General features: G+C 45.4%; 3 protein-coding genes across 8 annotated transcripts in view; 1 reads left to right on the top strand and 2 right to left on the bottom strand.

The window, feature by feature from the left end:
• The first annotated feature begins 641 nt into the window (after positions 1–641).
• edem1 (ER degradation enhancing alpha-mannosidase like protein 1) lies at positions 642–7,021 on the top strand. Of its 3 annotated transcripts, none has more exons than XM_021609305.3 (12): positions 642–1,296; positions 2,198–2,270; positions 2,396–2,499; positions 2,874–3,045; positions 3,305–3,488; positions 3,615–3,789; positions 3,936–4,056; positions 4,222–4,392; positions 4,477–4,550; positions 4,660–4,756; positions 5,006–5,185; positions 5,395–7,021. In XM_021609305.3, exons 1-12 carry the CDS (start codon positions 833–835, stop codon positions 5,482–5,484), a joined length of 1,905 nt encoding a protein of 634 aa, XP_021464980.1. In that variant the 5' UTR covers positions 642–832; the 3' UTR covers positions 5,485–7,021. The 3 variants fall into 3 exon arrangements, 2 of the variants coding, with proteins under 2 accessions (XP_021464980.1, XP_090096998.1); XR_016497229.1 differs by having other exon boundaries at positions 650–1,296; positions 3,936–4,135; XM_090240872.1 differs by having other exon boundaries at positions 650–1,296; positions 4,660–4,870.
• A 1-nt stretch (position 7,022) lies between these two features.
• Positions 7,023–14,834, bottom strand: gnat1 (guanine nucleotide binding protein (G protein), alpha transducing activity polypeptide 1). The gene is made up of 9 exons (XM_021609306.3): positions 13,821–14,834; positions 10,384–10,426; positions 10,134–10,275; positions 9,808–9,965; positions 9,371–9,499; positions 9,042–9,171; positions 8,597–8,750; positions 8,174–8,380; positions 7,023–7,966 (listed from the first exon to the last, which is right to left on the bottom strand). Exons 1-8 carry the CDS (start codon positions 13,924–13,926, stop codon positions 8,190–8,192), a joined length of 1,053 nt encoding a protein of 350 aa, XP_021464981.1. The 5' UTR covers positions 13,927–14,834; the 3' UTR covers positions 7,023–7,966; positions 8,174–8,189.
• A 258-nt stretch (positions 14,835–15,092) lies between these two features.
• LOC110527789 (semaphorin-3F) overlaps positions 15,093–25,862 on the bottom strand; it is a 78,930-nt gene continuing 68,160 nt past the window's right edge. For 2 of the 4 annotated variants that reach the window (XM_036983268.2, XM_036983270.2), the window contains 9 exons: positions 22,431–22,500; positions 21,109–21,253; positions 20,768–20,990; positions 19,621–19,709; positions 19,180–19,221; positions 18,830–18,987; positions 18,561–18,628; positions 18,185–18,318; positions 15,093–17,973 (listed from right to left, as the gene is read on the bottom strand). In XM_036983268.2, the coding sequence (XP_036839163.1) occupies positions 17,500–17,973; positions 18,185–18,318; positions 18,561–18,628; positions 18,830–18,987; positions 19,180–19,221; positions 19,621–19,709; positions 20,768–20,990; positions 21,109–21,253; positions 22,431–22,500 (1,403 nt within the window). In that variant the 3' untranslated portion in view covers positions 15,093–17,499. Of the gene's footprint in view, positions 17,974–18,184; positions 18,319–18,560; positions 18,645–18,829; positions 18,988–19,179; positions 19,222–19,620; positions 19,710–20,767; positions 20,991–21,108; positions 21,254–22,430; positions 22,501–25,862 lie in introns of all 4 variants that reach the window. The other 2 variants (XM_090240871.1, XM_090240870.1) reach the window with 1 other exon arrangement.

Genomic DNA, 25,862 nt, shown 5'->3' with positions numbered 1-25,862 from the left:
GTCAATTTATTATTTTGTAAATATGTTAAATCTGGGTTGATAAGAAGAGTTGAGCTGTGCTTAGAGTAAGTTTGTAATAAAAATTAAGGGAAACGTTTGATTTAGTCTACACTCATCATTGGACTAATAATTGTACCAATAATCTCAGATGACTGGTAGGCTATGATTGTAACTCAAACAGAGGCACAAACAAATTTTTATTTTACCTTTATTTAACTAGGCAAGTCAGTTAAGAACAAATTCTTATTTTCAATGACGGCCTAGGAACAGTGGGTTAACTGCCTGTTCAGGGGCAGAACGACAGATTTGTACCTTGTCAGCTCGGGGAATATGAATTTGCAACCTTTCGGTTACTAGTCCAACGCTAGGCTACACTGTCGCCCCGCCTCAGATAGTAAAAACAAAAAACGATTTGATGTAATTTGTTCTGACTGCAAATAATGCAAAGTATGCTGATGTGATTTTTCTGGTCGAATGTTATTTTCTGACACCGCCTGTCTCTGCCCCCACTACTTTTTCATGCTTGTGGCTATTTTCTATTGGCTCTAAAGTTATATTGCTTGACATACAGCAAAACGGGCATGCATGGTAGCCAATTGCTGAAACGCGCCGGCCCCCTCTTTCTCGATGACGATATGACTGGAGCTCCAATCACACCGGGGAACCGGGGAGGGGCTGGTTTTGTTGACAGGAAGAGTGTGGTGCGCTGTCGACTTTGTCAGCCAGGCTGCCTAGGTGGCTTTTAAGCAATACACAGAAGACAATTCAGCCATCTATTCATCAAAGGATTGTCAAATTGAACTATGGTTTTTAAGACCGATCCAGGGCAAATATGCAATGGAGGTCAATAGTGGTTGCTCTCGTCGTGCTCAGACTCACTGTCAGTTGTCTGCTATGGCTAGCGTTTGGACTGGGACCTAGCTGGGGGTTCAACTTCCCCCTTAATTTCAATTTCAATTTGCACAAAATAGAACTTTTTAAGCAAGACGATGGGGAATCCGCAAAGGCCAATTCCTGGTCACAACGAATACACGGCCATGGAGACGCACAATGCAGGACCTCTTGTGCCAGTAAAGAGGACTCACCTAAGAAGTCTTACCTTAGCCTCTTTGAGGGGGACAGGGACGAGTATGACAGGAGATATAGCTCCTTCCCGGACACACTCAAGATAAAGATGAAAGGCATGGCCAAAGACATGTTCTACTTTGGATATGACAACTACATGAAATATGCCTTTCCTGAGGATGAGCTGAATCCCATTGACTGTCAAGGGAGAGGGCCTGACGTTCTCAACCCGTGAGTCATCTATAGCCCGATAGCTAGGCCTAGAACCAATCTGGTCACACTCACGTGAAATTGATTATTAGGCTACGGGTATGTGTGTGCACGATGACGTGCTGGATTGATTGATGTATTAGGTTGGTAGACTACCCTGTTTTACTAGGTGTGTCCACTCTCCGTTCAACATTTCCATTCTGACTGATGTCTGGTAACTGTGTCTTGTGGTTAGTGTAATTTGCATCGGTCTGTCATGCAGGACTTACTAACAGATCTGGTTAAAAAGTTATGTAAATATCTAAATGAATATAGTTACAGTAAGGCTTGGGGGTCTATTTGCCTGGAGACCAGGCAAGGGTTCTATTTAAGCAATATGGCTTTTGGATGTTCTTATGCACAACGCAAAGCAGGGGGCCTGATACAGCCCTTAGCTGTGGTATATTGGCCATATACCACAAACCTGAGAGGTACCTTATTGCTATTATAAACTGGTTACCAACATAATTAGAGCAGTAAAACTACATTTTTTTTGTCATGTGCGTGGTATACGGTCTGATATACCACGGCTGTCAGCCAGTCAGGGCTCGAACCACCCAGTTTATTATTGACTTTATATACCAGGTAGTTTGGATACTGGGTGCTGATTGGCTAAAACAGCATTCATATGTGAGACCATATACCACAACGTTTAGCCTTTTCACCTTGACATTCTTTAAAATCTGATAACTAAAGGCACAGCTGGACAAAACTTTATTTCTCTCAAGCTGAAACGGTCAATCCATTTAACTTGTTCAACGTGTGATCAAGTTGAATGTTATTCCATTATGAATGACTTGGTGCTTGCAATATAGCCTACATATACATGCCCTCGGTTATTGTCAAGCCTGTTATCTTTTTCATTGCTTCATTGTTTTTTCAGGTCAAACATCAACATCAATGATGTTTTGGGAAACTATTCCCTGACACTCATTGACACCCTTGACACCTTACTGGTAAGCAGCCTTATTCTGTATTCCTGTTTTATTTATTTTTGTGGGCTTTTAAGGGGAATGGTATTGCTAAAACAGTTTACTGTCAAGGGTCTTTTTAATGATCCCGATAATGTCTCTCATTCCAGGTACTGGGGAATGTGTCGGAGTTTCACAGAGCTGTGAAGTTGGTGATAGACACCGTCTCTTTCGACAAGGACTCCACTGTGCAGGTGTTTGAGGCTAACATCAGGTATTACACATGTCATTCCTTTCAAATAGTGAATGAAATGTGTTTGATTAGCTTCAGGTCAAGTTACAGATGTAAAGGTGGCGCAAACAGATTTACAACCACGGTGGAGTTGCCGCTAACGTTTCAGTGAACCGCAAAGAACATTTCGTTGTCTTCACGAGTGGCAACAAAAAAAAAAGAAAGAAGCAATACAAGTGTTGTGATTGTAGATGAGGTATTGTTTAAGTATTGTTTAAAAGTAGGGCAATGGTAGCTCTTATCTAGTGGTTGGTAGCAGAGTTCAATGCATTTCTCTGAAGCATATCTAAATGCCTAAACAAGGACTACCTTCTAACATCACTTGATGTTCATTCGTTCATTCTCTGTCCCTCCAGGATCCTGGGTAGCTTGATCTCTGCTCACATCCTCCTGACTGACCCCAAGCATCCCTTCGGCAACGTGGGCCTGGTGGACTATGACAATGAGCTACTGCACCTGGCCCACGACCTGGCAGTACGCCTGCTGCCAGCCTTCGAGAACACCAGCACAGGCATTCCCTACCCCAGGGTAAGAGGAGAGGAGAGCTGCATAGTGGGTTACCTGATATTGCCTGTGTTCATAGCGATTTGACAGTCCTGGTTTTGTAGACAGGGGGGAAATACCAAACAGGGGTGGAGGGAGATCTTAGACCATTAAACAACCACAGAGATCCACTACAGTATGTCTCATTGACATTTACCTGTTGTTTACAATATATTACGAGTACAACTGAAATGACTGTAATGTTCCTCAGTGACTGGATCGCCCTGTCACTTCATTTCCTCAGGTGAACCTGAAGAGTGGTGTCCCTCCAGACAGCATAAATGAGACTTGCACAGCAGGGGCTGGCTCCCTGTTGGTGGAGTTTGGCATTCTCAGCCGTCTGATTGGCGACTCCACGTTCGAGTGGGTGGCCAGACGGGCTGTCCGAGCCTTGTGGAAACTGAGGAGCAATGAGACGGGCTTGCTAGGTGAGTAGAGATCTGTTTTTTTTTGGTGTAGTCTTATGTTTGTATGTAGATGTTTGCTTATGCGTAGCAGTGTCTTTCCCTTCTTGTTGCACGTCAAATGGTTACCTCTTCTCTTTGAACTCTCAGGGAACGTGGTGAACATCCAAACGGGACAGTGGGTTAGCAAGCAGAGTGGCCTGGGAGCAGGGATGGACTCGTTCTACGAGTACCTGCTCAAGTCTTACATCCTGTTTGGAGAGAAAGAGGACTACCGGATGTTCCAAGCTTCTTATGAGAGCATCCAGAACCACCTGAGAAGAGGGTCAGTCCTGTGCTTGAATTGACTTGATTTTTTGTGTGTGTGTGTTGGTATATTGGCGGCGTGTTGTTTAGTGTTGATCTACGCTCTGTGAAGGTAATGTGTATGATGATGTCGTCTGAGAACCTTCTCCCCTGTTGAACCTGCAGGAGGGAGTCATGTAATGAAGGAGAAGGGGACCCTCCTCTCTACGTCAATGTGAACATGTTCAACGGCCAGATCATGAACACCTGGATCGACTCCCTGCAGGCCTTCTTCCCTGGCCTCCTGGTAGACACCTCTCTCTCTGGGAATGGGGAGCTGCGCAGCCCTGCATATGTCCTCAGCCAACATTGTCCCAATGAATGTTGTATGTTCATCCTGACAGTGTTATTACTGTTTGTGATGATGATGTTTTCCCTGTGTTGACCTCTGACCTTGTGTTGTACTCGCCAGGTGTTGAATGGTGATGTGGAGGAGGCCATTTGCCTGCATGCATTCTACTACGCCATCTGGAAGCGCTTCGGGGCCCTGCCGGAGAGGTACAACTGGCAGCTACAGGCGCCTGACGTGCTCTTCTACCCCCTGAGGCCAGAACTGGTGGAGTCCACCTATCTCCTGTACCAGGTACCAGTGCTTCACATTCATTTGAAACACAATGTTTGAATGTTATGAGCTGCTCTGAGTGAGCTATTTCATTTCCCCTCCCAGGCAACCAAGAATCCTTTCTATTTACACGTTGGAATGGATATCCTTGAGAGCCTAGAAAAAAATGCCAAAGTCAGGTATGAGTCGGATCTGGGAGGAACACAACTTTAGAGTGTTTTAGGATGTCTCGTTCTACTGACTTGACGTCACACCTGGGTTCCCTAAACGGATGTGTGTATTTGGCAGGTGTGGGTATGCCACTCTCCACCACGTGGTGGACAAGTCCAAAGAGGATCGCATGGAGAGCTTCTTCCTCAGCGAGACCTGCAAATACCTTTACCTGGTATGTGTACCTGTACTGTCTGCACATACCTTTACCTGGTATGTGGACCTGTACTGTCTGCACATACCTTTACCTGGTATGTGGACCTGTACTGTCTGCAAATACCTTTACCTGGTATGTGGACCTGTACTGTCTGCATATACCTTTACCTGGTATGTGGACCTGTACTGTCAGAAACTTGAATGGGCTTTTCTAAGCTAATATAACCTGACTTTCCTTCTAGTTAATCCTATGACCCTCTCCTTCCAGCTTTTTGACGATGACAACCCCTTGCACAAATCTGAGAACAAGTACATCTTCACCACGGAGGGCCATGTAGTGCCTATCGACAAGCGTTTTCGGGAGAAGCAGTGGAACGACCTGTCACCCTGTGAGAAGGTGGTACCAGATCAGGAAACTTCCAACGGGCCTTTCTCTAACAATAGCAACGTAATGACCCTCTGATATATAAATACATATTACTATGACACTGCCTGCAGGATCAAGTACCGCAGTTTAAAATATACAGTAATGAATAACGTACATTTCTTTTTGCTAAAATATGTGAAATATGCGGAGTAAGATTGCTGATAGGTTACTTGTGTATAATCTTTTTTTCTGTACAAATCTTCCGCTCTCCTCTTCTTTCTCTCTTTCAGTGTGACCGGATCCCCGAGGAGCGGAGGTATTCTCTGCCTCTGAAGAGTGTGTACATGAGACAGATCGATCACATGGTGGGACTGTTTTGAGCTCTTGGAGGAGAGGAGGACACTGGTGTGAACGGGTCCCCAGTCAGTAGACTCACTCAGGCACAGCTTGTTGTGCGAATAGGACAGGGGAATAAACCCTTATCGTCTCACCTCACCCCCCCCACTCCAAACTCTTCTGCTGCTCAGGACCAAGGTGGACAATACCAACTCTCTAGAACACCTTTGAATTATAATTTTTTTTTTTTTGCGTTATTGTCTTATAATATGCATCATTTAGTGTACAGAGGGAGACATTTATTTTTTAAAGGAGACTTTAAAAAAATATATATGTTTTGATTGTGATTCGTCAGGGTTGGTGCCAGTACGACTGGGATTTTTTGTTTCAGGAATAAATGAACCAAGCAATGAGGGATTTAGTGTTTGGGTGTGGGTCTGTAGCTAGGTTTTCTGAACATACAGCTGATCTGTGAAATATTTTTTGGGTTCGGGGAACAGTGCCATCCAGATACAGGTTTGTAGTCCACAGCGTAGTTTTTAAGTGCATTACTAAAAAATAGATCTCACTACACAAGGGGACTAGTGCCTCACTGCTTGGGATTTCCAAAGGCCTCTTTGGAAAGTCACAGTTCTTATGTTTTCAACTGAGAAGTTTTCAGAGGCCTCCACTTCGGAGTCATCCAGCTTTTTATCTTTTTTTTTTTCATTCAGTAATGTTACGTTTGTGAGGTGAATGTGTGATATATGCATCTCTGACTATCATGCAATGGCCCTTGCAATAGGCAGATGTATGCATGTCATTTTATGTGCCATGACCGTGAGCTATAGATTTACACAATCACATGGACAATAGTGCCTTGGGCTTTTTGGTTCATTGTTAATACAGACTTACCTTTAACTGGTATGTAATACCTGACATACAGTCTGTCATACCTGTATGTTTGAACAAAGCCATAAAGTGTGTCATGTTTTTAAGGTCGCTGTGTAAGAGTGTCATGTCTCCATTGAACAACAACGATACATTTCTCTTCGTAGTATTCCTATTTGAGAAAGGGCTAATATCATGTCAGACACTCATGCGGAATATATTTTCTGTTGAGCATGCAGGTTGTACGGCTTTGTTCACGCTCCTGTTAGCTTAGCTCTATATCCAAAGTTTTAGTACGTAGTAATACAGTATGTGTATGTGGAAGCAGATGGTCCTTCCCATCGACAACCATCCCTTAATGCTGCTATCAGAATGTTTTTAAGTTCCTGTATGTGGAGAGGAAACTCAGGGATTGACAAATGTCATGTTTCTTTTCTGGGAGTGAACTCTCGATGGTTTTTGTTAAAGATGATCTTCTTGACATCTTGTTTTTGCCCTCCGTTGTCTTCGAAACCGTCTCAGTTATTTTGGTCTTTTTGATAAACGAATCAGGACTGAACCATTCTTCTCTTAGGCCGTCTTGAATTTAAACTAATGATTTTCTCCTCTATGGTACTGTTCAGACCATGTTGTAACAATGGGGTTTCTCTTCATGTCAGAAATCTCTTTTCAAAAAAATAGTCTGAAATAAATGCAAAGTACAGAACATGACAACATTGAGGTGAATTTATTTAGTAATTAGTTCAGAGGTTCGTTTTCTACAGAAGCTTTAACTTAATTTCTGATTTCACATGAACATTCCATGTTTTTATTTCTGTACAGAATGTGGCCCAAAGACTTATAAGGTATTCAAATTAGTATGTGACCAAGCTACATCCATAAAAATACTGCATCTTTACTACAGTCGCTCATCAGTGAAATATTTCTAGATACAAGTTACCCTCAACTTTACAATTCTGTGATGTTTGACATATAAGAATGAATTGGTCCGATTTCATGTCATTGGTCCTCTCCTGTAGCTTGAGGTCTTTCATATTGTGCCCACTATATGTACAGCTCAATATCTGTTCTACACATACAACCCATTTTTGCTGATGAATGGGTTTTGTAACTTGTCACGCAAGTTGAAATATGTCTGCAGGTGATGAGGCCATCTCTTATAGCTTTTTATGCCAGTTACTGGAGCATAGAGATGATACATTGCCTTACACCTATTCAAATGTACTGTCTGGGGGAAGAAGCTCTTTCTGCTGACAGGCGCCGATGTTTCAACTACAGGTTGCATAGCACTGCAATGGAAAAGGAGTTCCTATTCAAGACATTTAACAAAGGACGATAGCTTGACTATGATTGACTTATAACATAAATCTGTACAGTATAGATCCTCTTACTTTGACAGTACACCTATTTTCCAGGTCTCAAATGAACTTAAATGTCTTTGGTTATGATGCTGCGTTTTGTATGAATTCGTGTGTGTGTGTGTGTGTGTGTGCGTGTGTGTGTGTGTGTGTGTGTGTGTGTGTAGTATCATATTTGTGAATGGCAGCTTCCAGAGACAGTCGCTGTGTTGGTCTCCTTCGTCCGGTCTTCTTGATGAGATTGTTACCCGCAGTTTGAAGGGGGAAGGGGATAGGATTCAGAGGGTAAACCGACACCCTGAAACAGAGGAGTGTTTAGTGGAAATCACAGACGGCATGGGCCATTGGGGGGAGTGACAGAGAAATGACGTGCTAATTCCTAGTGAGCTATCTTCCGGGTGAACTACAGTTAACTACGGGGCTCTGTGATTCAATGGGCAGAGTACCATCCCAGAGGCAGACAATCTCTCAGTATCATAGTCTAGGCCAGAAGAGTTCCACTCACCTATACGGCGTGGCTCTTAGAAGAGACCACAACTCTTTAGGTTTTCTTTGATGATGATGTCGGTTACGGCGTCAAACACAAACTTGACGTTCTCTGTGTCTGTGGCACAGGTCATGTGTGAGTAGACCTCCTTGATATCTCGCCGCAAGTTCAGGTCCAGGAACTGGAGTTTGATGTAGTTGCCAGCATCCTCATAGGTGTTGGGGCCTACAGGGAATCCAACAACATTTAGGGAAATAATACCTATATTGTCAAAAGACTGAACAGAAATCAGAGCTGCCTTAGGCTATGGATGACGAACACAGTATGCAATAGTTGAGCTCTGACATGGCTCCTGACATCAAAAGAACATAGAGAGGGGAAAAAAAGGCGTGTTCCAAAGAGAACATTGCTTGAGTGACAGATCTGCTGTTGTGAGCCCACCGTCGTAGTCGGGGAAGCACATGCTGAGGTGAGCCTTCTTGATCTTCTCGGTGAAGACGTCTTTCTTGTTGAGGAAGAGTACGATGGAGGTGGCAATAAAGTAGCGGTGGTTGCAGATGCTGTTGAACAGGTGGAGACTCTCGTGCATTCGGTTCTTCGTGAGGAGAGAACCACATTCAGAAAAAGAGGGACAAATGGATTGCATTGCATGAAACACGCCTATGAAACAAATTTCTCTGCAATTCATCTGTCCGATAGCTCACAAAAGCTCATTTGACCACGACACTACTACTACTACTACTACAGTGCCACAGTCACTACCTCAATCTACCCTCTTTGATCGTGGCGTCTCTTCACTTCGTTCCAACAGTGGCTCCTTCAATCTTTCGTTCCAACAGTGGCTCCTTCAATCTAGCGTCTACAATGTGACGGTAATGTATCTCACCACTTCGTCATCCTCCACCAGCACCATGTCGTAGGCGCTCAGAGCCGCGATGAAGATAATACAGGTCACACCCTCAAAGCAGTGGATCCATTTCTTCCTCTCTGAGCGCTGGCCGCCCACGTCAAACATCCTGCAGGAGAGAGAGAGGGAGCGCTTGCAGATGTCACTGTGTTGCTCGCCAATGTTATTACAATGTTATTAATATGTTGTTACAATGTTATTGTCATCTGAGCTCATTGGATTACTTAAAGAGAAATGCTGCTTTTCAGTGTTTTGGGGATTCTGATCAATGGGGATTAATGCAGACTTCGTTGTGTTTCCAGCCTCACCTGAAGTTGAGGTCTTTTAAGCCGAACTGGGTCTCTATGATACCAGTGGTCTTTACTCTTGATCGCAACATGTCCTGCTCAGTGGGGATGTATCCAGGCTGGACCAGCCTCTCCAAGTCATTCAGATAGCTAGGTGGGACACAGAGAGAGGAACAATCTCCTTCTTTCGCCTGGTTCATCAACACACTAATATAGGATTAACGATTTATCTATATAAAAGTCTAGCAAGAGGTCCAAAGCTCTTAGGGCCAGTTTCCCAGACACAGAGCCAGGCCCTGGACTAAAAAGCATTCTCAATGGAGATTCTCAATTTGAAAGAGCTTTTTAGTCTTAGAAAACCAGTCCTTTGTTTATGTGGATATGATGGTAATGGTTTCATAGGGATTGGGGAAAGGGAACAGGGATGGGGTCGGTCCAGTCCAGGAGAGTAAACCTACTATCCAGCGGAGTCGTTAAGCTGGTACTCAGAGGCCCTGTCGTAGCATGCCTGGATACCAGTGTCCTTCCACAGCCGGATGATGATGTCAGACAGCTCTTTGGGCATGGAACCCTCCTCAATGGTGTCTGCCAGGTGCATGAGCTTCCTGGAATCGTCCTACAGACACACACAAGCACCAAAAACACACATCATGCTCACTGTACTCGGTTTGTCAAAGGGTTTTATGTCACATCCCAAACAATAGGATGCCTGGCTCGGGTATGTTATATAATCCACCTGTCTGAACAGTGTACTGTAGACAGTCGGTGTTCAGTAGCTAGCTACCTGCTGAGCGGTGTCACCGTAGCCGATGTTGAGTTGAGTCATGCCCTTTACAATCGCCATGATGGACTGAAGGGTATTGCTGTAGATGATGGTGACAAACTCCATGGACTCTTCAAGAGAGTAACCATCTTGATGGATAATTCTGTTGCGAGAAGACAAGCAGCCACAGATAAAGTTGACGTTTGACCTTTGAGACACCAATATGTTTTATGACATATTGCACTGGGTACAATAGTGTCACCAGACTCACTTCATCTGTTTGACGATTGTGCTCTTTCCTGATTCTCCAGCACCTGTACACAAGTACAGGGGGGGGGGGGGGGGGGGGGGGGGGAGGTTTAGTGACACGCAATACAATTATTTAGATCTGAGGTATGTATATAGAAATGGCAGCCTGTTGTAAGAGACAGTGATCTACTGCATGGTGAGGTTTTGGGGAGTGTGTCGATCAGTCTGTATGTAGGAAGCAGGATTCACATTTACAGTACCAAAGATGACCACTGGGCCGCAGTGTTAGACTATTTTATACCTGGAGTGACAGGTCCCAAAGTGTACTCCCTTCTTCCATTTCACATTTACCCCTTTCTTTTCCTCTCCTACTATTCCCTCCGTTTTCTTTCCTGCCCTGTTATGGTCCCCTCCGTTGAATCGGTGTGTGCCCTGACCCACAGATGATCCACACAAGGGCACCAAGCTCATTACTCCTCTCCTAAGCCCCTCCAAAGCTGATGGCAGGAAGAACTTTGTCACGGAGATATAGTATGACTCACTCTCCTGCTGCGCCCTCTATAGCCACCATGGTTATTATTTGTCCCTGCCGATCATCTATGAACGTTGGAACGTCTTGAAAAATGATCAGGCCTTAATGGCCACATGTTCTCTTAAATCTCCACTCGGTACAGCCAGAAGAGGACTGGCCACCCCTCAAGTCCTGATTCATCTCTAGTTTTCTTCCTAGGTTCCTGCCTTCTAGGGAGTTTATCCTAGCCACTGTGCTTCTGCATCTGCATTGCTTGCTCTTTGCAGGGCCAGTGAGAAACACACTACTTTACTTTCTATTAGAGTTTCTATGAGTTGTGGAGGCCCCTCAGGGACAGTGTCAATGTGACAACTGGGCGCAGAGTCCTATGTTGTTATGTCAGCAGCACCACCTGGAATCTGCATGTGTTCCACTTGCTCATGGCTACTACACCTCAGGGATTTACAATCCATGTTGTGGCCCTAATCAAGTGTCTGATGACATGAACGTGCTCCCTCCCACTGCCTCTCTCTCCCCCTCTCATCCTTTAGGTCCTTCAATGGAAATGAACGGGTTGTGTATGCTAAGCATCGTTATTTCTGTGTAGTCTCCACTCTCTCGTTCTGAACCTCCGACGAGAGCCGGGCTGGCGTGTCTTCGTGTCAATGAGTGTCTTCGTGTCAATGATCGCAAGAGCAGTTGCTCACCAGTTCGACGGCTCCAATGCTCCGAAATATCCACTATGAGTTTTTTTTTTTTTTTGCTATCGCAGGTTAACACTTGATCTGATTGAATCTAGCCCTTAGTTCAGTATTGGTGCAGGGTGTTATGTTGAGGGTGGACATTGGGGTCAGTAGCGCTATAATAGGTTTGCCTTGGGGGTAATTAGGCTGTAGGGCATGTGTGTGTGCAGTAGTGTGAGGTTAAACCTTCTGTAATGCAACAGTCGTTGTTTTAGGATTACCGGGAGATTGAGGTGATTAATTACCAAAGTGTTTAGAACAATAGTGTGACAGCCAGGGGTGGATAAGCTAGGCCTCTGGCCTTTACATAGAGACCGATGCTTAGTCCCACCAATGTTGCTGATGCAAAATGTAGTGCCTCTGAATATCAGCAGTTTCAGTCAATTATTTTTAGCAAATGTCTACAAGAGGGTAAATGTATTTGGCATAGTAATCCTATTATCGTTGACATTTCCCTTGATTCATCCCCAATAAAGACAAAATCATGAAAAATAATCTGTGTAATTATCTCTTCAATGAAAATAGTGTTTGCAAGGCTGGTAAAATTTAAATTATAATCCAACTTGGTTTAGGACTAAGACCATTCTTAGAACCAACTTGGTCTCAGAGCATTTCTTATTATTCTGTGTGTAAATCCGAGACACTCCATTTATTATGATTTGTTACGCTTCGTATTGTGTATATTAATTTGTGAATGTCCATTGCCCATTTAGTATAATATATTAAGAATTACTATTCATATAATATCTTACAAATTTGCAAAACATATGATATATTACGAATTCTAGCTAGGTCGCTAGGTAGCTAACATTAGCTAGCTTGCTAACGTTAGCTAGGCTAGGGGTTAGGGTTAAGTTTAGGGTTAAGTTTAGTAGTTCAGTTAAAGCTTAAGGTTAGGGTTAGTGTTAGTGGAAGAGTTAGCTAACAGTAGCTAAAAAGTAGTAAGCAGTTGAAAAGTTGCTAAATAGCTAAAATTATACATGAGATTTGAACTCGCAACATTTGGTTTGCTGGAAGTTCGCATTACACGCTCACCCGTCCACCCCAACCAACCAGCTTGCTTTCGTTTTTGTCTTAACCATCTGTCTTATGTAACCATACCAAACGTAACTTATCATACTAATTTGAGTGTCCCGGATTTGCATTTACTATGTTACGTCTAGTCTATGAGACCAGGCTGTTGGAACTGTTACTGGGTGATTAACGATGAATGATATAATACCAAGAGCCAAGATAACATTGTCTCTGTCTACACATCTGAATTATTCAACAACACCGGATTTAGGAAAATTGCAATTGGCTCAGAACAGGGCAGCACGGCTAGCCCTTGGATGTACACATAGAGCTAATATTAATCATTTGCATGTCAATCTCTCCTGGCTCAAGGTGGAAGAGAGATTGGCTTCATCACTACTTGTATTTATGAGAGGCATGTTGAATGCACTGACCTGTCTATTTGAACTACTGGAGCACAGCTCGGACACCCATGTGTACCCCACAAGACATGCCACAAGATGTCTCGTCACAGTCCCCAAGTCCAAAACAGACCATGGACGGCGTACAGTACTACAGTAACTCATGCAAGCAGTAAAATTTGATTTAAAAACAGATAAAAAAACACCTTATGGAACAGCGGGGACTGTGAAGCAACACAAACATAGGCACAGCCACGTGCATACACACACACACGTACACATGGATCTTGTACCGTGGGTATGTGGTAGTGGTGGAATAGGGGCCTGAGGGCACACAGTGCATTGTGAAATCTGTGAATGTATTGCAATGTTTTTTTTAAATTGTATAAACTGTCTTCATTTTGCTGGACCCCAGGAAGGCAGCAGCTAATGGGGATCCATAATAAATACAAATAAAAAATACCACGGACTTTATCTTCTCATCTCTGTCAAAGCTAAACGGCAGAGGAAAAAACAATCTCTATCCCCATCCACAGTATAGTCTACTCATCAATATAAACATGGGATTATACGCTTAGGGTCAAAAGGTTGCTTTTCACAAAATGTTCACATTTCTATTACACATGCTATGGAAACAATAGACCTTTGACCAGATAAGATACAAGCCAATCACTGGACACTGTGTATAGTCTGGAGGATACCAGGTTATGATGAGACACCCCATAGAACACCCTCAACCCAGGCCATTCCCCAGAGCAGAGGGCAAGAGGACCAGACATGCAGATGTTACCCAGCAGCAGCAGCTTGACTGTCCTGGCGTCCTTCTCTGCATCCTCCTTGAGTTTCTTCTCCAGCTCTTTGGAGTGCTTGTCCTCTGCACTCGCTCCGGCCCCCATCCTCACACGCCGGCTTCGGCCCTGTAGTGCTCAAAACCAAACGACGGGGGGAAAACGGGTCCTAGCTGATCGTCTAGAGGGCCGACTGGCACCGTCAAATACGCAGCTGGCACGTCAACTGCTTCCAAGGAACGCGGGAGAGGCAAATGATGGCGTGTTTTCGAGTCTTAGGGAAGATTTTGGGCATCCTCTGTCCACCTGATCAGCGATGGCCAATGGGGCACAAGGACAGGAGACTCCTGGGGCAGGGGGAAAGGGAGCGGGAGGCCGGGGGGTACATGGGCGTAGGAGTGACCTAACCCTTTTTTAGGTTGAGGTTTAGGGGGACTTTGCTGTGCTCAGCGGAAGATGCACATCGGCTCAAGTGCTTATCTGTCTACTCTGTCCTCAGCTGCCTTGATAAGAGTGAGGGAGAAAGGCATCTATTTACCCACTGGCCTGTGTTCCAGGAGGAGTAAAAGGCCGCAGTAAGTAGTGGGTGAGGTAGAAAGAGGGAACCAGGTGTAGAGTTGATCAGTGTGGTTCATGAAGCATGTTCAATGAGGCATTTTATCACTTGTTTATGAGAAGCTCACCTATAGCTCCTATCGTCTATAGAAACACTAGTCTGGTCTATAGCAGGGCAGGGGTAGTTACTGCTGTGTTCACTGTCCTACGCTTTAGAGGCTCAGTGTATTTCAGCTGTGCCTTTCATGCCAGGGCTGACATCACCGTTTAGTGAAAGACTACAGGGACCCTACAACATACAATAGTCAGCTCACGCTTGTGGAACACATTGAGGATACTGTATTTTCTCCATTGAGGTGTGGGATCTCTAAGGTACTTACGGGGCTTTTACAGTCTCACCTGACAGATCGCATTGACCTCAATCTGAAGACGGCAACAGATCCTAATCCTCACTGTGTCCTCTGAGCGACGGAGGGAGAGAGAGAGAGAGCGAGAGAGAGAGAGAAAGAAAGAGAGAGACACCTACTCATCCATTCTCACTCAACTCCACCACTCAGTTTTGGTAGTTGAAAGAACCACTGCCGTCAAAGCACAAACCAATTAGGGTTCAGTTGACACAATAAAATGCGTAAGGCCAGGGTACGAGACCCAAAACCTGTCTATGTTCCCTAACTGTATATAGATATCCATGCACCATATGAATATCAAAAACGGATCTGTTTTTATCAAATATAGAGCTTTAATTTTTTTTAGTCAGCAACATCAACGAGAAAGGTTAGAGTAATTTACACAAGTCATTACAATAACATCAACTGTGCTTTATGTTATATGAACTGATTTTTCCTCATTGACCCATACCAAACAATAACCAAATATGCATATATTTAAAATATGCAAATCAATTGTACCTTTTTGGAGGGAGAGATAAAGAAAGAGAGAGGCGAGAGGGAAAGAGAGCGAGAAAGAGAGAGGAGGAGAGAGGGAGAGAGAAAGAGAGGGAGAGACATAGGGGCCTACACTGAGTGTACAAAACATTAAGAACATCGAATTGAGCCTGTTCTGAGGGCAAAAGGGGTGGGGTGTAACTCAATATTAGGAAGGTGTTCCTAATATTTTATACACTCAGTGTACATCTCCTGTGTTTTGACTATTCCATCACTAGGGTATGAGTCTATCTGCCTTTCCTTGCACTGACATTATTCCCATGTTCCCGCAACAAGAGAGACATCCACTGACATCCGCAGCAACATACTGTAGCTTGTTGAACTAGTATCACAAACAGGACATTATACATTTCATGCGCACAATGAAAAGCCACCGTCCCAAAGAGTTTGGCGTGTGTTTTCAAGAGCTGATCATTCTAGTGACTGTAGCTATATACATGGAGACGTTCCGCGATACACATTTGTGGCATGTGACACCTTTCCAGGCGGAATGCCATCAACACAGGCTGATCAGAGAAGTTGCTTAAATTCTAGTGAGAGTTATGTAACGTTTACCTTCTGTGGGAGCTGGATAACAGCTCAGAGAAACCTACGGTGTCCCTCTCCAACCAATCAAACAGTCTTCATGCACTTTCGCTTTCGTGACTTACATGGGCTAACCGTTGTCGTACGTCAGGTGGCATCACTCCTACGCGATGCTAGTCCCTCAACTGACAAATCAGTGCGGGCGGAATCCTCCCGCTAGTTGATGTGGACTAACGGTGCATTACTAAGAGAGCTGTGATATTAAACTACATGGGACGATTGGAGGAGTTGAGAAATGTTATGTACATTTCCTATGAAACAACTGAACCCATAAGGAGACCGGGTAATGGCTGGAATGCAAACCAGTATATTTACGGCTTAGTTTGGAAACTCAGAGAATGGGATCAGATTCAACAAGAAGTGAAAAAGTTCTCTATCTCTTGTCATAACTGTGCATAATCAAATTGGCACAAATGATTTAGCTGCCTGCTTGACGTTTTAATCTCAATTGAACAATGGTGTACAAAGAGAAGGCAATGCTATTTAAATCCCATAACAACAAACAATCCCCCCCCCCCAAAAAAACAAAACAGCTTATTCTAACCATCATGGCCTCAAGGGTACAACATTGAGTGTTATATTTACAGATACTCTACACAAACAGCCCACATCAACTAGTTCTGGAGGAGACTGGGAATATGAAAGCAAATGTAACACATGGGATAGACAGAAAGCCATATTGGACCACATGGCCCAAGAAGAGTGGAACACAGGGGATTTGGGGTTGAGGGGATTTGGGGTCACCCCAGGGTCAGTTGTTTCACCCCAGGGTCAGTTCAGCGGAGAAGGAGGGCGTTCATTTCCCACCAGACTTTTCACTCTAGTGTCTCTCTGTGGCCGTGGGACCAACTCGAAGCTGCAGTCTCTTACGGTCAATTTCCTCGTCTCTCTGCGTGTCCAATGAAATGCTATGAAGTGTCATCCTTATAGTCCATTGGCTGTGGGAATTAATTGTCCATCATGGCTTTGGGGGAGGGTCCGGGTCGTCACTCCATCAGTGATCTGACTCGTCCCACCTCAAAGACTACATACTGCCAGCAGTCAAATGGACCCAACATGGTGCCAACATACCAAAACCTTTCTGAAGGTATTCCTCTGAGTCCAAACAGCTGGAGGTATTTACACCTTCAAATGTCCTTTCAACGTTTCTCCGCGCTCCCTCCAAAAGACAGAACACAAAGATCTTTGCCATATAATAACACAAGTTGTAATAAACAATGACACTAACAACGATAATAGCATCATAATAACAATAATATTTGCACAGATCTACCTATTCACAAAAAAAAAGCCTAGTTTTTCTATTTAAGGACAAAGAAATCCACAGAATCTTACTATGTACAACCTACAATAAATACTGTGTATCTTTTTTTTTTTTTAACAGTTAAGAAGAATCTGTTCGTTGCTTACTATTTTTGCTATTTGTAGTGGTTTCTCTTTCTGGTTGCTTTTGATTATTCAGTTTTTGAATGCTTTCAATTGAAGTCTTTCCCATTTTCGGAGGGCTGTGCAGAGAGGGAGAGAGCGGAGGGGACAAGGGATTGGGTGTCGTGGTGTAGGGGGTTAGTGTGCGGCATGTGGTGTAAGTCCAGGGGCCTCATGTCTCGGCTAGGTTGGTGTGCTCATCTTTGTCGTCCTCGTGCTTATCCTCATCGTTGTGATGCCGGCGGTTGCGGGGCTTCTTCTGCTCTTTCAGCTCCTTGAGTCCCCGGGCCTTGCTGATGGCCAGTATGGGGTCCCCCGGACTGCCCTCTCCCAGCTGCCAGTAGTCCTGACAGTACTGGTTGATCAGACCCATCTCCGGCTGGCTCAGGATGGTCAGCAGGTCCTTGTACTGACCCGCGCTGGGGGTCCAGGCGCTGGACTGGAGGGGTGGCAGGGCCGGGTTGCCCGTCTCCACCAGGACACTGTTGACCGTGCGACTGGACAGGACCACCAGCTGCAGCTTGACCAGCGTGTGTTTGAAGTTCTTCTCTGTGGACGTGCACTGGTAGACGCCGCTGTCGGACGATTGGAGGGAACGCAGCAGCAGACCTTGCTCTGTTTTCACAGTCCGGCCCTCAGAGCGGATCTAAGAGCAGGGAGAGCGAGACGCCATTCATTTATCATTGCACTTTAGCAACCATTCCCCCCCCCCCCCCCCCCCACACACACACAAACAGCAGGCCATATTGTTCAATGACTAAGGAGTCCCTCTGATTGTTGACCTATCCTTTCGATGTCAAGCAGTAGAAGACCCAATACAGTACATAGCTGCAGTGGGATGAGAGTTCCCGACTCACCTCTTTCTTCCTGTCGCTGTTCTCCCTCTGCAGGTGCCATTTGAGAGACACATGAGGGGACCTGGCCTGACACTCCAGGAACGTAGTGCTGCCCTCCACCCCATACTGCACCATCTCCAGCGTGTTCTTATTGGCTGCGGCAAAGCATCGTCACAAGCATTATTCAAACACGTTTGAGGCGTCATTTCTCATTTCTCAACGTCTCTTTACTGCAACCGACCAAATCGGTCAACTATTCCTCGGCAGAAATGTCAACCGCACCCACATTCCGTGAGTCACATACGACACTAGTGGGTACCGCTTCTGTCACAGTGAACATTTCGGCACCGTTTGAGTGTCTATTTTGGGGTACGTTAGAGTGTTCTTGTCAGCTCACCGTTAGAGTTATAGCCTCTGCACTGGCGGATTGGGTTGCCATACTTTACATCCTGTCGACGGCTGCGCCTAGAGGGGTCAGATCAACATTCGCCAAATAAAAAGAGGTTAACTACGCTACGTTCCACAAACTGAAAATGTGCAGTGAATAAAATAAAAATCGGACAAATGAAATAGTATAGCCATGATGGAAAACATTATATCGGTAAGGGTTGTCGTTCCCGACAGACGAGCAACAGACAAAGACAAACGCACTCTCTTGGAACTCACCTCTTCTGCGAGGCGGAGTAGCGGGTACAGGACTTGCCGTCCCAGGCGCAGTAAGGGTCCCGGGCCAGGCAGCAGTCAGCACACGCCTCCCCGTACACGTCACAGCGATGGAGGGCCAGGTGGGTCACACCCAACACTGAACCCACGTACAGCTGTTGCTGTAGGGAGAAAGAGATGGAGAGACAGAGAGTGAGAGAGGAAGAGAGACCAAGTGGGGAAATGTTGCGTCATCCAGATGTTGGCAATTCACTTTTTACACTCTGCATTGATTCATGGGATATTTTATGGGAAGACACAATTCTGAAATTGTGCACACTGAACCATCAGACCGTGGACATGTATCAGCTTACCCTTTTGGATGAAATCTTCATGGTGGTTATGGGAGTTGGCACCTGAATCATAAAAGATAGCAGCAGATCTTTATAGGAGTAGAATGGAAGTTGGAAAGGCGTTCCCACACAATAAATGTTTCTCATCTGAGGAATACTCCAGAGACTATGGATGAAAATAGCTACATCTGGTGCAATGGCATGTCAAATGAACAAAGAAATAAATAGACAAAAATAGAAAGATACTACGAGAGAGAGAGAGAGAGAGAGAGAGAGAGAGAGAGAGAGAGAGAGAGAGAGAGAGTGAGAGAGAGAGAGAGAGAGAGAGAGAGAAAGAGAGAGAGAGAGAGAGAGAGAGAGAGAGAGAGAGAGAGGGAGAGAGAGAGAGAAAGAGGGAGAGAGAAATAAAGAGAATGAGAAAGACAACAGAGAAGAGAGAATAAGAGAGAATAAGAGACTCACCCTGAACACTTCCACCTCCTCCAGGACCAGCTCTTCAGTCTGCAGGTCATCTCTGGGCAGGACAATCACCTTCTGAACTGTCCCCCTGTCTGAAGACCCAAAAAGAAAAAATTACAAAATACAATGACAAAATACCCTAAAGATCAAGGACTGAGTTTGGGAAATCCTTTGCTAAACGACCAAAAAGTACATGTATATGTGAAAATGAACATACCAAAATTAAGTGCAAAGCACACTGGGTAATATTATTGGCCTTGTTTCAGGGCGGAGCTCATTAGAATAATACTCAACATGCTTTTCAGTTGTTTATTTTTACATATACATTTATATTTAGTTGATTAAGCAGACACTCTTATCACACTATAGTCCTATAGTCCTCACTATAGTCAGACTTCTAATACCAATGCAGGGTGAAAGGGAGACACAAAATGCAAACCACAAAAAAATGGTATATTAAAGTATTTTGTATTTTGAAAATACAAAATACATTATTTGGAAAACACCAAATATCAAAATACATTGGAGTGTAGCCCAATGTAATTCAAATGACAAAATACGAATTTCAAATAAATGTAACAGAAATATTGCCCATCTCTGCCAAGAGGAGTGATCAGGTTAACCTCTAATCTAGTCCTCTCTGGCCTGCTCCCTCCCTCACACATCCTCTACTCATATCCACTTCCCTCCAAAACATTTGTCCATATAAGGTCAAATGCCATGAGGATAATAGGAGGAATCCCCTCGTCTTGTACAGTGTTCGACAAACATTCATCACCAGGCTGAACACCGTAAAGTCAGCAGCCCTAGGGGTTCCCAGCTCCCACCCTCAGATCCACATGATTTATGGCCACAGGGAAAGGCTGTGTGAAGTACTGCCAGACGATGACCAGGGTAGTTCTACCGTACATTCCCAAAACAATTACAGTAACTCTAATTACAGTAACTCAAATTACAGTAACTCTCCCATCTGTAAAGATAGTAGGCTTTATGTTCTCCAGTCTTTGAGAAGACAAGCCCTTCTAATAAAATCCTAACCACAATAGGTTCCCCAGATCGTAGATTGTTTTAGATCTCTGAATCTATCACAGATGTGAAAACACACATACAATAACAAGTCTATCAAATCAACCAACAGGCGGGCACTGACCTGTCCCCAGGAATAGGACCTCGTAGCTCCCATCGGCAGCGGCCACCTGGTCCACGGTGATGGTGGTGAACTCATAGTCCACGTTGTTCCGGACCACCAGGGGGCGCTTGTGTATTGGGTATACAGCGTGGTACATGGTGGGGTGGTTCCGCATGAAGTTAATCACCTCGTCTGGGTAATCCTTAGTGGACTTCATGTTGGGGGTGAACGTACCTCCGGGACACTGGGTTTAGAAAGAGGGCAGAACCAGCCATGTTAAATGTATTATTTAATTGAATTTACAAATATATATATATATGTGTGTGTGTGTGTGTGTGTGCCACCCTCTGCATGTCACTCACCGTCCCAGGCCGAGGGTAAGGGATCTTCCCAGTGTAGGCCACCCACTGGTAGTTGGGCCCCTCCTTGTGAGCATAGGGTCCATTGAAGACCTGACGGATGTCAGCCATGGAGTAGACACACACTGCTGAGCCCTTAAACACTGACCTGCAGGGTAAAGGGATGAGGAGGGTCAGAAACACGAAAGGGGGCAGACAGCTTTAGGAGACATGGGATTACTACTCACTCTGCGAGCAATTAGCTACATTCTCCCGCTCATAGAATCAACTCGCATCCCAACTCAGAGACACGAAGCAGGCGTACTCCAACACTACGATGCCGCACAAACACTCTCCACCACAGACAGGCTGTCTGACACACTGACATGCAAACACCCACACACAGCCAAGCTAATCATCTCTGCTGTGCTGTGGTGGGTGTACAGTACAGCATTATATTAGTATCTTCCATCGAGGGCCCTATCATTAGCACTACAGTAGTTCTGATCAACTGGGCTTTAAGGGGTATTGAGGCCTTGAGGGAAACATATACAGTACATTAAAAACTGGATGGCTTGAGCCCTGAATGCTGATTGGCTGACAGGCGTGGTATATCAGACCGCATATCACGGGTATGACAAAACATGTATTTTTACTGCTCTAATTACATTGGTAACTAGTTTAGAATGGCAATAAGGCACCTCGGGGGGGGGGGGTTGTGGTACAGTATATGGCCAATATACCACGGCGGCTAAGGGCTATGTCCAGACACTTGGTGATGCGTCATGCCTAAGAACGCCCCTTAGACGTGGTATATTGCCCTATATACCACATCCCCTCATGCCTTATTGCTTAGGTATCTCACAGAAGCCAACGCAGACACACATACAGTACAGCCGTGTTTATTATGACTGGGCGTGAGTGTGAGAGCGAACTCTCCGTGTGTGCATCCTCCACTCAAAATCTCCCGCTGTATATGCTGGGGCAGGAGCCGCGAGCCGATTCCTTGACTCCTAATGCTGTGCTGCTGACTGATGACTTGTTATCAAAGCTCAGCTATGTGGGAACACAGGTCAAGTCTCTCACTGGAGAACCCCTTCCCGACCGACTTCCTCCTCTGCCTTTTTAGTGTGCAGAGCAGACTGTGCGGAATAGGCTTTTTCAATAACAGACCGTGTTACAGAGGCGCCTTTGGGCACGATGAATATTGATGGGAGACGGGAGACCACGGGAGGAACCCCCCCCAAAAAAAACATCTATTCTACACGTCCTTTAATGGAGACAGATACTTGTGGAAATGCGATTTAATTAAGGGGGGACACAGAGGCACACAGTCCGTGACTCACCCTGAAACTGAGAACACGCCATAGATGACAGGATTCTTGGTGTCCTGAGTTGGCTGGATGAACACGTCCCCTGTTAGACAAAGCGAGAATTACACATTACCAAAAGTGGCACAGCAAAATGTCTTACGCTCTCACTGTACAATAACAGTACGAAGGACTCTGGTAAAGCAGTGGTAATCTGAGATAAACATTGAAGGATGGAGTCTATTCTCTTCTCTCTCTCTTAGTTAACCCGGAGGCTCTATTATTCCACCTGGGATTCCTGAGCAACCAGATCTAATTCAAAGCGTGACATACGGACAGTTACTACTTCCTGGACAGGAGGCGGGTTCAAGGGGAAGCCCTTTTTGGATTGGACAGCACAGCAGTGGTTAGTTAAGTCAGCAGGCTTTCCGGCCACTGTGGGGTCCTGAATCAGAACGCTTCCAGAGCAGACCCCAATTCCTGGGTCTCAGAGGGGGAAGGTAAGAAATGGAGATCTGTGGGGTAACAAGGCTTTAATGGAAGCCATATGCTTCCCATGATCCTCAGAGCTGTGGTAATTGGACCCTGTATCCTCCAATGGTTTAATGAGCGAGAAGCGAAAGGAAAAACAATAAAAAAAGGGGAACATTTAAATCAATTTAGAGTCGACTACCTCAGTTGAAAAGTGTAACACTTCAGCCCTTTGTTGGAAACACAATTCCAGGGTAAATGGTTTCCATCGAGAGAAAAATAATGAGGGGAGGAGAGGGGGGGGGGGGGGGGGGGAGACATCGGCTGACTCTTTCAAGGACAGGGAGAGTAGATAGGATGTGTTAACCCACAGCCACAAGTCATTGGAAATGCCAATCACTAAGAATATCTAATGATTAGATGAAGCAGGAAACATTATACCCTCCATTTATAACTCTGGAACCTCTGTCATGTGCATTTATGAAGCCAAGCATTACTAAGATAACTATAACATCTTCCGTCAAGATAGAACTGCCAAAGGGGGAGGAGTTGCAGTCTACTGCAGAGATAGCCTGCAAAGTAATGTCATACTCTCCAGGTCCATACCCAAACAGTTCGAACTACTAATTTTGAAAATTACTCTCTCCAGAAATAAGTCTCTCACTGTTGCCGCCTGCTACCGACCCCCCTCAGCTCCCAGCTGTGCCCTGGACACCATTTGTGAATTGATCGCCCCCCATCTAGCTTCAGAGTTTGTTCTGTTAGGTGACCTAAACTGGGATATGCTTAACACCCCGGCAGTCCTACAATCTAAGCTAGATGCCCTCAATCTCACTCAAATCATCAAGGAACCCACCAGGTACAACCCTAACTCTGTAAACAAGGGCACCCTCATTGACGTCATCCTGACCAACTGGCCCTCCAAATACACCTCCGCTGTCTACAACCAGGATCTCAGCGATCACTGCCTCATTGCCTGTATCCGCTACGGAGCCGCAGTCAAACGACCACCCCTCATCACTGTCAAACGCTCCCTAAAACACTTCTGTGAGCAGGCCTTTCTAATCGACCTGGCCCGGGTATCCTGGAAGGACATTGACCTCATCCCGTCAGTTGAGGATGCCTGGTCTTTCTTTAAAAGTAACTTCCTCACCATTTTAGATAAGCATGCTCCGTTCAAAAAATGCAGAACTAAGAACAGATATAGCCCCTGGTTCACTCCAGACCTGACTGCCCTCGACCAGCACAAAAACATCCTGTGGCGGACTGCGCTAACATCGAATAGTCCCCGCGATATGCAACTGTTCAGGGAAGTCAGGAACCAATACACACAGTCAGTCAGGAAAGCTAAAGCCAACTTCTTCAGGCAGAAGTTTGCATCCTGTAGCTCCAACTCCAAAAAGTTCTGGGACACTGTGAAGTCCATGGAGAACAAGAGCACCTCCTCCCAGCTGCCCACTGCACTGAGACTAGGTAACATGGTCACCACCGATAAATCCATGATTATCGAAAACTTCAACAAGCATTTCTCAACGGCTGGCCATGCCTTCCGCCTGGCTACTCCAACCTCGGACAACAGCTCCCCCCCCCCCGCAGCTACTCGCCCAAGCCTCTCCAGGTTCTCCTTTACCCAAATCCAGATAGCAGATGTCCTGAAAGAGCTGCAAAACCTGGACCCGTACAAATCAGCTGGGCTGGACAATCTGGACCCTCTATTCCTGAAACTATCCGCCGCCATTGTCGCAACCCCTATTACCAGCCTGTTCAACCTCTCTTTCATATCGTCTGAGATCCCCAAGGATTGGAAAGCTGCCGCAGTCATCCCCCTCTTCAAAGGGGGCGACACCCTGGACCCAAACTGTTACAGACCTATATCCATCCTGCCCTGCCTATCTAAGGTCTTCGAAAGCCAAGTCAACAAACAGGTCACTGACCATCTTGAATCCCACTGTACCTTCTCCGCTGTGCAATCTGGTTTCCGAGCCGGTCACGGGTGTACCTCAGCCACGCTCAAGGTACTAAACGATATCATAACCGCCATCGATAAAAGACAGTACTGTGCAGCCGTCTTCATAGACCTTGCCAAGGCTTTCGACTCTGTCAATCACCGTATTCTTATCGGCAGACTCAGTAGCCTCGGTTTTTCGGATGACTGCCTTGCCTGGTTTACCAATTACTTTGCAGACAGAGTTCAGTGTGTCAAATCGGAGGGCATGCTGTCCGGTCCTCTGGCAGTCTCTATGGGGGTGCCACAGGGTTCAATTCTCGGGCCGACTCTTTTCTCTGTATATATCAATGATGTTTCTCATGCTGCGGGCGATTCCCTGATCCACCTCTACGCAGACGACACCATTCTATATACTTCCGGCCCGTCCTTGGACACTGTGCTATCTAACCTTCAAACGAGCTTCAATGCCATACAGCACTCCTTCCGTGGCCTCCAACTGCTCTTAAACGCTAGTAAAACCAAATGCATGCTTTTCAACCGTTCGCTGCCTGCACCCGCACGCCTGACCAGCATCACCACCCTGGATGGTTCCGACCTTGAATATGTGGACATCTATAAGTACCTAGGTGTCTGGCTAGACTCTAAACTCTCCTTCCAGACCCATATCAAACATCTCCAATCGAAAATCAAATCAAGAGTCGGCTTTCTATTCCGCAACAAAGCCTCCTTCACTCACGCCGCCAAACTTACCCTAGTAAAACTGACTATCCTACCGATCCTCGACTTCGGCGACGTCATCTACAAAATTGCTTCCAACACTCTACTCAGCAAACTGGATGCAGTTTATCACAGTGCCATCCGTTTTGTCACTAAAGCACCTTATACCACCCACCACTGCGACTTGTATGCTCTAGTCGGCTGGCCCTCGCTACATATTCGTCGCCAGACCCACTGGCTCCAGGTCATCTACAAGTCCATGCTAGGTAAAGCTCCGCCTTATCTCAGTTCACTGGTTACGATGGCAACACCCATCCGTAGCACGCGCTCCA

Source organism: Oncorhynchus mykiss, chromosome 7 (genome assembly GCF_057628025.1).
Source record: "Oncorhynchus mykiss isolate SJ-2025 chromosome 7, ASM5762802v1, whole genome shotgun sequence".
Classification (NCBI taxonomy): Eukaryota; Metazoa; Chordata; class Actinopteri; order Salmoniformes; family Salmonidae; genus Oncorhynchus; species Oncorhynchus mykiss.
Note: the sequence above shows the minus strand (reverse complement) of the source record. Positions and strands in the feature narration are given on the sequence as shown.

Coding starts and splice junctions, on each gene's coding strand:
- edem1 (XM_090240872.1), top strand. CDS start 833: ATGCAATGGAGGTCAATAGTGGTTGCTCTCGTCGTGCTCAGACTCACT. Junction 1,297..2,197: donor GGGCCTGACGTTCTCAACCC/GTGAGTCATCTA, acceptor TTGTTTTTTCAG/GTCAAACATCAACATCAATG. Junction 3,046..3,304: donor CAGGCATTCCCTACCCCAGG/GTAAGAGGAGAG, acceptor TCATTTCCTCAG/GTGAACCTGAAGAGTGGTGT.
- gnat1 (XM_021609306.3), bottom strand. CDS start 13,926: ATGGGGGCCGGAGCGAGTGCAGAGGACAAGCACTCCAAAGAGCTGGAG. Junction 9,500..9,807: donor CTTAACGACTCCGCTGGATA/GTAGGTTTACTC, acceptor TGTCCCACCTAG/CTATCTGAATGACTTGGAGA. Junction 8,381..8,596: donor GTGCTTCCCCGACTACGACG/GTGGGCTCACAA, acceptor GATTCCCTGTAG/GCCCCAACACCTATGAGGAT.